Source organism: Rana temporaria, chromosome 5, assembly GCF_905171775.1.
Source record: "Rana temporaria chromosome 5, aRanTem1.1, whole genome shotgun sequence".
NCBI lineage: Eukaryota > Metazoa > Chordata > Amphibia > Anura > Ranidae > Rana > Rana temporaria.
The window spans coordinates 6757402-6770191 of NC_053493.1; the positions used below are offsets into that span (position 1 = coordinate 6757402).

A 12790-nucleotide genomic window follows, 5' to 3' on the forward strand; every position below is an offset into this window, starting at 1 on the left:
TCATCACATGGCACCCGGGTCCTCCGACAGTCATAGAAATGACTGGTGACCATCTGGTCACCAGTCATCTCTATGCTTCCTGCCTGCGACGGACGATTCCTTCTCTGGGCCCCCGATGGCACGGGGGAGCCCGGAGAAGCACCGGATGGCGGCGGGAGGGGGGGGTTGTCCCCTCCCACCGCCTATAAGAACGATCAAGCGGCGGAACCGCCGCTATGATCATTCTTATGGTGCGCAGGATCGCCGGCTGAATACATGGATATCTGAATGATGCCTCTAGCTGCAGGCATCATTCAGATATCCCCCCCGCAAACACAGGACGTCATATGACGTCCACCCAAGATGGGAGATCCCATCTGTGGACGTCATATGACGATGGCCCGGTATTGAATTGGTTAATTAGGCAAATTAGGCGCTCGCCTAAGGCCTCACACTCACAGGGGCCTCGCGGCCGCCTAACTTACCCAATGCATTACCCCAGTTTTGAGGGACAGGGGACCTTAACGCTGCTGTGCTCAGGCAGCGTTAAGAGCCCTGACTCAGGAGTGGGGCCGCCAGCGTACCCACAACCAGTGAATATCGGTGACACCAACCCTTGTGACGTCAATGACCCTGCATGCCCTCAGTTAATAATGTCACAAGGGGGCGGGTTCACCATGTGACATCACCGGGTGGCCCCCACCCCTTAGGTATTAAAGAGCAGGATCTGGGGGCTGCCTTGTTAAAGGGGGCTTCCAGATTCCGATAACCCCTCCTGCCCACAGACCCCCACAACCCCCGGGCAAGGGTTGTGGGGAAGAGGCTCTTGTCCTTGAATTATTTTTCCCATCATGGGCGTGAGTGGGGGCCCCATGTCAAGTTTTGCCTAAGGCCTCACAAAGCCTAGAGCCGCCTCTGACTGTAGACAAGACACACTTGTCTTTGTCCTCCTCATCTGGTCTCCCCCACACACGCCTGACACCATCTGACACCAAATACCTTTATCTTGGTCTCATCAGACCACAGGACACGGTTCCAGTAATCCATGTCCTTAGTCTGCTTGTCTTCAGCAAACTGTTTGCGGCTCTTTCTTGTGCATCATCTTTAGAAGAGGCTTCCTTCTGGGACGACAGCCATGCAGACCAATTTGATGCAATGTGCGGCATATGGTCTGAGCACTGACAGGCTGATACCTCCCCCACCCCTTCACCCTCTGCAGCAATGCTGGCAGCACTTATACGTCTATTTCCCAAAGACAACCTCTGGATATGACGCTGAGCATGTGACCTCAACTGGTGGACCATGGCGAGGCGGGGGGGGGGGAACCCGTCCTGTTATACCGCTGGATGGTCTTGGCCCCCGGGCTGCAGATCAGTTTCAGGGTCTTGGCGATCTTCTTCTATCCTCGGCCATCTTTATGTAGAGACACAATTCTTTATATCAGATCCTCAGAGAGTTCTTTGCCATGAGGGGCCATGTTGTCCTTCCAGTGACCAGTATGACAGAGTGAGAGCGATAACACCAAATTTATCACACCTGCTCCCCATTCACACCTGAGACCTTGTAACACTAACGAGTCACATGACACTGGGGAGGGAAAATGGCTAACTTGGCCCAATGGCGATCCCTGAAAACTCACCTCTTCAGGGAAGCCTATCACGTCTCCAACTAATCTTTTACCACTTCCATCAGCTCATTCCCCACAGTTACAACCTTTTGTACCACCTGCCCCATCCTATTAGATTGTAAGCTCTTCTGAGCAGGGCCCTCTTAACCACTTGCCGTCGCCGCACCGTCGAAATACGTCCACAAGGTGGCTCTCCTAGGCGAGAGCACGTAATATGACGTCCTGCCTATTAGCCGCCACTAGGGGCGGCTAATAGGCGGCGGCGGCGATCGCGTCCGCCGTGTGCCCGGCGGACGCGATCGCCGCCGGGCACACGCGATCGCTCGGTACAGAGCGGGGAACGGGAGCTGTGTGTGTAAACACACAGCTCTCGTTCCTGTCAGCAGGGGAAATGCTGATTTTCTGTTCATACAATGTATGAACAGAGGATCAGTGATTTCCCCTAGTGAGGCCACCCCCCCCCCCCCCCCCCCCACAGTAAGAACACACCCAGGGAACATACTTAACCCCTTCCCCGCCCCCTAGTGTTAACCCCTTCACTGCCAGTGGCATTTTTATAGTAATCTAATGCATTTTTATAGCACTGATCGCTATAAAAATGCCAATGGTCCCAAAAATGTGTCAAAAATGTCCGAAGTGTCCGCCATAATGTCGCAATACCGAAAAAAAAATCGCTGATCGCCGCCATTACTAGTAAAAAAAAATATTAATAAAAATGCCATAAAAATACCCCCTATTTTGTAAACGCTATAACTTTTGCGCAAACCAATCAATAAACGCTTATTGCGATTTTTTTTTACGAAAAATATGTAGAAGAATACGTATCGGCCTAAACTGAGGAAAAAAAATGTTTTTTTATATATTTTTGGGGGATATTTATTACAGCAAAAAGTAAAAAATATTCATTTTTTTCAAAATTGTCGTTCTATTTTTGTTTATAGCGCAAAAAATAAAAAACGCAGAGGTGATCAAATACCACCAAAAGAAAGCTCTATTTGTGGGAAAAAAAGGACGCCAATTTTGTTTGGGAGCCACGTCGCACGGCCGCGCAATTGTCTGTTAAAGCGACGCAGTGCCGAATCGCAAAAAGTACTCTGGTCTTTGGGCAGCAATATGGTCCGGGGGGTAAGTGGTTAATCCTCTTGTATTTTATTGTATTGTAACTGTTTTGTCTCCCATTATATTGTAAAGTGCTGCGTAAACTGTTGGCGCTATATAAATCCTGTATAATAATAATAATAATAATAATAATTTGGACATTTTCACTTAGGGGGTGTACTGACTTTTGTTGCCAGCGGTTTAGACATGAATGGCTGTGTGTTGAGTTATTTTGAGGGGACGGCAAATTTACACTGTTATACAAGCTGTACACTCACTACACAACATTGTAGATACAAATAGGTAGATTCACGTACGGCGGCTTAACTTTGTGCGGGCGTAACGTATGTTATTTACGTTACGCCGCCGCAAGTTAGAGAGGCAACTACAGTATTTACAAAGCACTTGCTCCTTAAGTTGCGGCGGCGTAGCGTAAATTGGCCGGCGTAAGCCCGCCTAATTCAAATGTGGAAGAGGTGGGCGTGTTTTATGGAAATTAATCGTGACCTCACGTAAATGACGCTTTGAACGAATGGCGCATGCGCCGTCCGTGGACGTATCCCAGTGCGCATGCTCCAAATCACGTCGCAAAAAGTCAATGCTTTCGAAGTGAATGTAACTTACGCCCAGCCCCATTCACGGACGAGTTACGCAAACGACGTAAAACGTGAAAAATTTGACGGCTGTCCGACGTCCATCTTTTTGGTGGTTTATCTTTACACCTGAGAACGCCTTATGTAAACGGCGTATCTTTACTGCGACAGCCGGGCCTACGTTCGTGAATAGGCGTATCTCGCTGATTTACATATTCTAGGCGTAAATCAGCGTACACGCCCCTAGCAGCCAGCGTAAATAGACAGCTAAGATACGACGGCGTAGGAGACTTACGCCGGTCGTATCTTAGCAACATTTAAGCGGATCTCAGTTTGAGCATACGCTTAATGTTACGACGGCGCGGATTCAGAGTTACGACGGCGTATCTACAGATACGCCGTCGTAACTGTACCTGAATCCGGCTAAAAGTGTAATTTCTTCAGTGTTGTCACATGAAAAGATTTCCAGAAATGTGAGGGGATTTTTTTGAGAGATACTATGGGCCAGATTCACAAAGAGATACAACGGTGTATCTACAGATATCTACAGATCCCCCATCGTATCTCTGACTTACACTGGTCCTATCTATGCGCCTGATTCATAGAATCAGTTACGCATAGATAGGGCTAAGATCTGACAGTGTCACACTGTGTTACACTGTCGGATCTATTTTTAAATTTAAAAATGGTGCCGGGGGCGTTCCCGCTGATTTACAAGAAATAATATGTAAATCAGCGAGATACGCAAATTCACGAACGTACGCGGACCCGACGCAGTCTTCTTACGACGTTTCTGTAGCGGCGTACCCGTCGTATACTTACCTTTTCTTTTATCAGGCGCAGCCAATGTTAAGTATAGCCGGCGTTCCCGCGTCGAATTTGAATTTTTTAACGTCGTTTGCGTAAGTCGTTCTCGAATACGGACGGACGTCGTTTACGTAAGCGTTGCAACCACTGACGTCCTAGCGACGTCAGTGGGAGCAATGCACGCCGGGAAATTTCGCGGACGGCGCCTGCGCATTTAAATCGGCGCGGGAACGCGCCTGATTTAAATATGACACTCCCCTAGCCGCGGAATTAGAATTCCGCCGGGGGATTTAGGATCCGCCATCGCAAGTTTGGAGGTAAGTTGTTTGTGAATTAGCCACTTGCTTCCTAAACTTGCGGGAGCGGATCTTAATTCACGTAGATCGAGCAGATCTATAGATCCGCTGCGCTACGTGAATCTGGCCATATATATATATAAACAAACACACCTAAAAAAAATTAGATTAGAAGCCAATCAATCACTTATATCCCTGGAAAGGAAAAGTGAATCAATCACCAAATTACCATAAAAAACTGCTGAAACCATCCAAGAAATATGGAGTAAAATACACACATAGGCCCAGATTCACAGCAGAGATACTCCGTCGTATCTCTCAGAGTATCTATGCGACTGATTCATAGAATCATTTACGCATAGATATCCATAAGATCCGACATGCGTAAGGCCCCGTACACACGTCCGAGGAACTCGACGTGCCAAACACATCGAGTTCCTCGTCGAGTTCAGTGTGGAAGCCGCCGAGATCTCGGCGGGCCGGCTTTCCTCATTGAACAACGAGGAAATAGAGAACATGTTCTCTTTTCGGCCCGACGAGTTCCTCGTCGGCTTCCTCGCTGAAAAGTGTACACACGACCGAGTTTCTCGGCAGAATCCAGCTCCGACCGAGTTTCTGGCTGAATTCTGCCGAGAAACTCGGTCGTGTGTACGGGGCCTAATTTTTTTACACTGTCGGATCTTAGGATGCAGTACCGCGGCCGCCGCTGGGGGGAGTTCGCGTCGTAAACCAGCGTCGGGTATGCAAATTAGGAGTTACGGCGATCCACGACGGTTTTTCGCGTTCGCTACGTCGCTGCTAGTCTAGTTTCCCGTCGCAAAGTTAGTCGTCGTTTTGGGTGCCCTAACTTTACACAGCACACGTATGTGCTGTATAAAGTATGGCCGTCGTTCCCGCGTCAAAATGAAAAAAAATTTCCTTCTTGCGTAAGACGTCCGAGAATACGGAAGTACGCTACGCACGTCGCCGTTCAAAAAAATGACGTCACTTCGCGCAAAGCACGGCGGGAAATTCAAAAGGGAGCATGCACAGTAGGTCCGGCGCGGGAGCGCGCCTAATTTAAATGGCACACGCCCCTTTGAATTACGCGGGCTTACGCCGGAGGCCGCCGGCGTAGGTTTTCATTGCAAGTGCTTTGTGAATCAGGCACTTGCGATGAAAACTTGCGGCGGTGTAACGTATCTACGATACGTTACGCCGCCGCACTTCTACGTGAATCTGGCCCATAGTTACATAGTTGGTGAGGTTGAAAAAAGACACAAGTCCCTCCTATGTGTGTGATAATGTGTCAGTATTACATTGTATATCCCTGTATGTTGTGGTCGTTCAGGTGATTATCTAATAGTTTTTTTAAACCATCGATGCTCCTCCCCCGCTGAGACCACCGCCTGTGGAGGGGAATTCCACATCCTTGCCGCTCTTACAGTAAAGAACCCTCTACATCGTTTAAGGTTAAACCTCTTTTCTTCTCATTTTAACCACTTAAGACCCGGACCTTTAGGCAGCTAAAGGACCCGGCCAGTTTTTGCGATCCGGCACTGCGTCGCTTTAACTGACAATTGCGCGGTCGTGCGACGTGGCTCCCAAACAAAATTGGCGTCCTTTTTTCCCCACAAATAGAGCTTTCTTTTGGTGGTATTTGATCACCTCTGCGGTTTTTATTTTTTTGCGCTATAAACAAAAATAGAGCGACAATTTTGAAAAAAAAACAATATTTTTTACTTTTTACTATAATAAATATCCCCCAAAAATATATAAAAACAATTTTTTTTCCTCAGTTTAGGCCGATACGTATTCTTCTACCTATTTTTGGTAAAAAAAAAAAAAAAATCGCAATAAGCGTTTATCGATTGGTTTGCGCAAAATTTATAGCGTTTACAAAATAGGGGATAGTTTTTTTGCATTTTTATTAATTTTTTTTAAATGTTTTAAAAAACGGAATTTGCACGTCTCTCTCCTCCGGCTCTCTCACCTCCTTGGGCTCGGTCTCCTCCTCGTCCTCGTTGGACTGGTACGGGGAGGTCTCCTCGGAGTAATAGATCTTGTTGCTGGTCAGGACAAAGTAGTGCGGACTCCAAGTCTGCAGACAAGGACAAGAAGGAACTTTTAGAAGGTGAAAAAAGAAAAAGAGAGAACCTGTCCTTAGAAAAAGTCAGTTCACAAATATAGTAACCCGGTGCTTTTGAGGTATTTAGCGCTGATAAATACCTCAAAAACTCCACTTTTGCAGAAAAAAATATAGCAAATTTAAATGTAATAAAAAGAATATACGATTGCTACAGAAAAGATGGAGAAATGTCAGATTTGGGGGGATACTCCCCAAGACGTAATTATTTCTAAAGGGATGCTACACACTGCTGCTTTTCTCCTTGGAACACGGAGAGTGCACCAGGTGATTATAATTAATCAGACCCTCCCATTCAGAATCAGTCGGCACAGGACATGGGGAAACAAACAGATATTTCTTCACAGCAACAAAAAATGTATATCTGCTGAACAGAGTGTTAAAATCCTTGAATACAGACTCCCCCCACATGTGATGTATACAGACCCCCCACATGTGATGTATACAGACTCCCCCCACATGTGATGTATACAGACCCCCCACATGTGATGTATACAGACCCTCCACATGTGATGTATACAGACCCTCCACATGTGATGTATACAGACCCCCCACATGTGATGTATACAGACCCCCCACATGTGATGTATACAGACCCTCCACATGTGATGTATACAGACCCCCCACATGTGATGTATACAGACCCCCCCCCCCACATGTGATGTATACAGACCCCCCCCATATGTGATGTATACAGACCCCCCATGTGATGTATACAGACCCTCCACATGTGATCTATACAGACCCTCCACATGTGATGTATACAGACCCTCCACATGTGATCTATACAGACCCCCCCACATGTGATGTATACAGACCCCCCACATGTGATGTATACAGACCCCCCACATGTGATGTATACAGACCCCCCACATGTGATGTATACAGACCCCCCCCATATGTGATGTATACAGACCCTCCACATGTAATGTATACAGACCCCCCACATGTGATGTATACAGACCCCCCCCCACATGTGATGTATACAGACCCCCCCCCCCACATGTGATGTATACAGACCCCCCCACATGTGATTTATACAGACCCCCCCACATGTGATGTATACAGACCCCCTCCCATATGATGTATACAGACCCCCCACATGTGATGTATACAGACCCCCCCCCCACATGTGATGTATACAGACCCTCCACATGTGATGTATACAGACCCCCCCCCACATGTGATGTATACAGACCCCCCCACATGTGATGTATACAGACCCCCCCCACATGTGATGTATACAGACCCCCCCCACATGTGATGTATACAGACCCCCCCCACATGTGATGTATACAGACCCCCCCCACATGTGATGTATACAGACCCCCCCACATGTGATGTATACAGACCCCCCCCCCACATGTGATGTATACAGACCCCCCCCACATGTGATGTATACAGACCCCCCCCCATGTGATGTATACAGACCCCCCCCACATGTGATGTATACAGACCCCTCCCCCACATGTGATGTATACAGACCCCCCCACATGTGATGTATACAGACCCCCCCACATGTGAACACACATATCATTCTATCCCCAGCACAATAAAATGCCTCCTCTGAGGGTCACATACGTGGTCGATGGGGTCCTCCAGGTACAGGATTCCGTTCTTGATGGAGTTGCTGATGTCGTTCTCGGAGTAGCTGGCTGTGGAGACCTCCTCATACAGATTCCCTTCCACCAACTTCTTGTGCTGAGAAAAGACAGAAGGGAGATCAAACCCGATCCGAGAGAGAGAGCTCCACTCTAGTGATCCACCTCATATGATCCTCCTTAAATGAGCTCCACCCTAAACGATCCACCTTATATGATCCTCCTTAAATGAGTTCCACCCTAAACAATCCACCTTATATGATCCTCCTTAAATGAGCTTCACCCTACATGATCCACCTTATATGATCCTCCTTAAATGAGTTCCACCCTAAACAATCCACCTTATATGATCCTCCTTAAATGAGCTTCACCCTACATGATCCACCTTATATGATCCTCCTTAAATGAGCTCCACCCTAAACGATCCACCTTATATGATCCTCCTTAAATAAGCTCCATCCTAGGTGATCCACCTTATATGATCCTCCTTAAATGAGCTCCACCCTAAACGATCCACCTTATATGATCCTCCTTACATGAGCTCCACCATAAACGATCCACCTTATATGATCCTCCTTACATGAGCTCCACCATAAACGATCCACCTTATATGATCGCCCTTAAATGAGCTCCACCCTACATGATCCACCTTATACGATCTTCCTTAACCAGCCCCGGACCATTTGGCTGCCCACAGACCGGGCCACGTTTTGCGAATTCGGCACTGCATCGCTTTAACTGACAATTGCGCGGACCCTAAATGCCCCCGCCATGTGACAGGGGTACCTTCTGTATTTCAAGTTATCTTAGTGCTCGGCATGAAGTATTTAGTTTCTTTGTGACTTTCATAAACACGATTGCTGTTCCATATTTCTCTTCTTATAATTAATATAGACATTTCTAGACAAGCCACTGAAGGGAGGAGTTCCATATTTCATTGCATTCTCTTATGCTCTTGCTTAAAAATTTTAATAATTTTGGTGATAAAAGAATGAGAAGATCAGATCCATCCACCGACCTCACCATATCGGTGACACCCTGAGACCTCACCATATCGGTGACACCCTGAGACCTCACCATATCGGTGACACCCTTAGACCTCACTATATCGGTGACACCCTTAGACCTCACTATATCGGTGACACCCTGAGACCTCACCATATCAGTGACACCCTGAGACCTCACCATATCGGTGACACCCTGAGACCTCACGTTATCGGTGACACCCTGAGACCTCACCATATCGGTGACACCCTGAGACCTCACCATATCGGTGACACCCTGGGACCTCACCTTATCGGTGACACCCTGAGACCTCACCATATCGGTGACACCCTGAGACCTCACCATATCGGTGACACCCTGAGACCTCACCATATCGGTGACACCCTGAGACCTCACCATATCGGTGACACCCTGAGACCTCACCATATCGGTGACACCCTGAGACCTCACCTTAATGAGAATCTTCCTCCTCAGCTGGTTGGGAGACGGCAGCTCATCGGCATTGATGTCCACCGGTTTGGTCAGAAGCATCTCACCAAACACCTTCTTGAAGTAAAAGGCCATATTCCTCTGCTGCATGACGCTGCAGTGATCTTCTATGGACAGGATGACGGGGTACCTGGGGAGGGGGGAGTCATATCATTGTATAATAATACAGTGTGTGACTGTGGGGGAGGGGACATTAGAGTGTAAGCTCCTCTGGTACAGAGACGGATGTGAACAGCTCAGTGATCTCTGTACAGCACTGCGGTATATGTCAGAGCTATATAAATGTATAATAATAGTGTGTGACTGTGGGGAGGCATTAGAGTGTAAGCTCCTCTGGTAGACATGTGCAACTCGTTTAGTTCCGAATAAATTTGTTAATTCCGAAATTTCCGAATTGCTGAATTTTTTAGTTTCGGAATTTACAAATATTTGGAAATTTAGAATTTCGGAATATTTAAAAAAATTCGGAAATTTGGAAATTCAAAAATTCGAAATTAGGAAATTCGAAATTTAGAAAATTTGACATTTTCTAAAAATTCGTAAATTCGGAGATTAGAAAATCGGAGATTAGAAAATTCTAAATTCTGAATTCCCAACTTTCGAGTTTTCGAATTGCAAATTTTTTAATTTTCGAAATTGAGAATTTTAGAATTTCTGAAAAATGCAAAAAAAACACAATGTAACGAAAACTAACAAATTTTTCGGCAGTGCACGTCTACCCTCTGGTACAGAGACTGATGTGACTGGCTCAGTGCTCTCTGTACAGCACCGCGGTATATGTCAGAGAGATATAAATGTATAATAATAATAGTGTGGTACTGTGGGGGAGGGGACATTAGAGTGTAAGCTCCTGTGGTACAGAGACTGATGTGACTGGCTCAGTGTTCTCTGTACAGCACTGCGGTATATGTCAGAGCTATATAAATGTATAATAATAATGTATGACTGTGGGGAGGCATTAGAGTGTAAGCTCCTCTGGTAGACATGTGCAACTCGTTTAGTTCCGAATAAATTTGTTAATTCCGAAATTTCCGAATTGCTGAATTTTTCAATTTCGGAATTTACAAATTTTCGGAAATTTGGAATTTCGGAATTTGGAATTTCCGGAATGTGGAATTTCGGAATATTTTAAAAATTCAAAATTAGGAAATTCGAAATTCAAAAATGAGAAAATTCGAAATTTAGAAAATTTGACATTTCAAAAAAATCGTAAATTCGGAGATTAGACCATCGGAGATTAGAAAATTCTAAATGTCTAAATTCGAAAAATTTGGATTTTTGAATTTCAGAACTTTCGAAATTCCGGATTTTAAGATTTCCGAAATTCAGAATTCCGAACTTTCGAGTTTTCGAATTGCACATTTTTTAATTTTCGAAATTCAGAATTTTAGAATTTCTGAAAAATGCAAAAAAAAACCTGAATGTAACGAAAACGAACAAATTTTTCGGCAGTGCACGTCTACCCTCTGGTACAGAGACTGATGTGACCGGCTCAGTGTTCTCTGTACAACACCGCGGTATATGTCAGAGAGATATAAATGTATAATAATAATAGTGTGTGACTGTGGGGGAGGGGACATTAGAGTGTAAGCTCCTCTGGTACAGAGACTGATGTGACTGGCTCAGTGATCTCTATACAGCACTATGGTATATGTCAGAGCTATATAAATGTATAATGATAATGTATGACTGTGGGGAGGCATTAGAGTGTAAGCTCCCCTGGTAGACATGTGCAACTCATTTAGTTCCGAATAAATTTGTTAATTCCGAAATTTCCGAATTGCTGAATTTTTCAATTTAGGAATTTACAAATTTTCGGAAATTTGGAATCTCGGAATTTGGAATTTCGGAATATTTAAAAATTTAAAAATTCGAAATTAGGAAATTTAGAAAATTCAAAAATTAGGAAATTCTAAATTTAGAAAATTTGAAATTTTCTAAAAATTCGTAAATTCAGAGATTAGAAAATCGGAGATTTGAAAATTCTAAATTTCGAAATTTGAAAATTCTAAATTTCGAAATTCGAAAATTCGGATTTTCGAATTTCAGAATTTTTACGAAATTCAGAATTTTTAGAATTTCCGAAATTCAGAATTCCGAAACTTTTGAGTTTCCGAATTGCAAATTTTTTAATTTCCGAAATTCTGAATTTTAGAATTTCTGAAAAATGCAAGAAAAAACGAATTTAACGAAAACGAACACATTTTTCGGCAGTGCACATCTACCCTCTGGTACAGAGACTGATGTGACCGTCTCAGTGTTCTCTGTACAACACCGCGGTATATGTCAGAGAGATATAAATGTATAATAATAATAATAATAGTGTGTGGTTGTGGGGGAGGGGACATTAGAGTGTAAGCTCCTCTGGTACAGAGACTGATGTGACTGGCTCAGTGTTCTCTGTACAGCACTGCGGTATATGTCAGAGCTATATAAATGTATAATAATAATGTATGACTGTGGGGAGGCATTAGAGTGTAAGCTCCTCTGGTAGACATGTGCAACTCGTTTAGTTCCGAATAAATTTGTTAATTCCGAAATTTCCGAATTGCTGAATTTTTCAATTTCGGAATTTACAAATTTTCAGAAATTTGGAATTTCAGAATTTGGAATTTCCGGAATGTGGAATTTCGGAATATTTTAAAAATTCAAAATTAGGAAATTCGAAAATTCAAAAATGAGAAAATTCGAAATTTAGAAAATTTGACATTTCAAAAAAATCGTAAATTCGGAGATTAGACCATCGGAGATTAGAAAATTCTAAATTTCTAAATTCGAAAAATTTGGATTTTTTAATTTCAGAACTTTCGAAATTCCGGATTTTAAGATTTCAGAAATTCAGAATTCCAAACTTTCGAGTTTCCGAATTGCACATTTTTTAATTTCCGAAATTCAGAATTTTAGAATTTCTGAAAAATGCAAAAAAAAAACGAATGTAACGAAAACAAACACATTTTTCGGCAGTGCACGTCTACCCTCTGGTACAGAGACTGATGTGATTGGCTCAGTGATCTCTGTACAGCACTGCGGTATATGTCATAGCTATATACATGTATAATAATAGTGTGTGACTGTGGGGGAGGGGGCATTAGAGTGTAAGCTCCTGGGGTTCAGAGACTGATGTGATTGGCTCAGTGATCTCTGTACAGAACTGCGGTATATGTCAGAGC

General features: G+C 44.4%; 1 protein-coding gene across 2 annotated transcripts in view; it reads right to left on the reverse strand.

The window, feature by feature from the left end:
* Positions 1–12790, reverse strand: part of LOC120939772 (1-phosphatidylinositol 4,5-bisphosphate phosphodiesterase gamma-1-like) — a 160317-nt gene that overhangs the window by 56123 nt on the left and 91404 nt on the right. For both annotated transcript variants that reach the window (XM_040352124.1, XM_040352123.1), the window contains exons 14-16: positions 9582–9750; positions 8107–8226; positions 6373–6480 (exon numbers count right to left, since the gene is read on the reverse strand). In XM_040352124.1, the coding sequence (XP_040208058.1) occupies positions 6373–6480; positions 8107–8226; positions 9582–9750 (397 nt within the window). The remainder of the gene's footprint in view (positions 1–6372; positions 6481–8106; positions 8227–9581; positions 9751–12790) is intronic.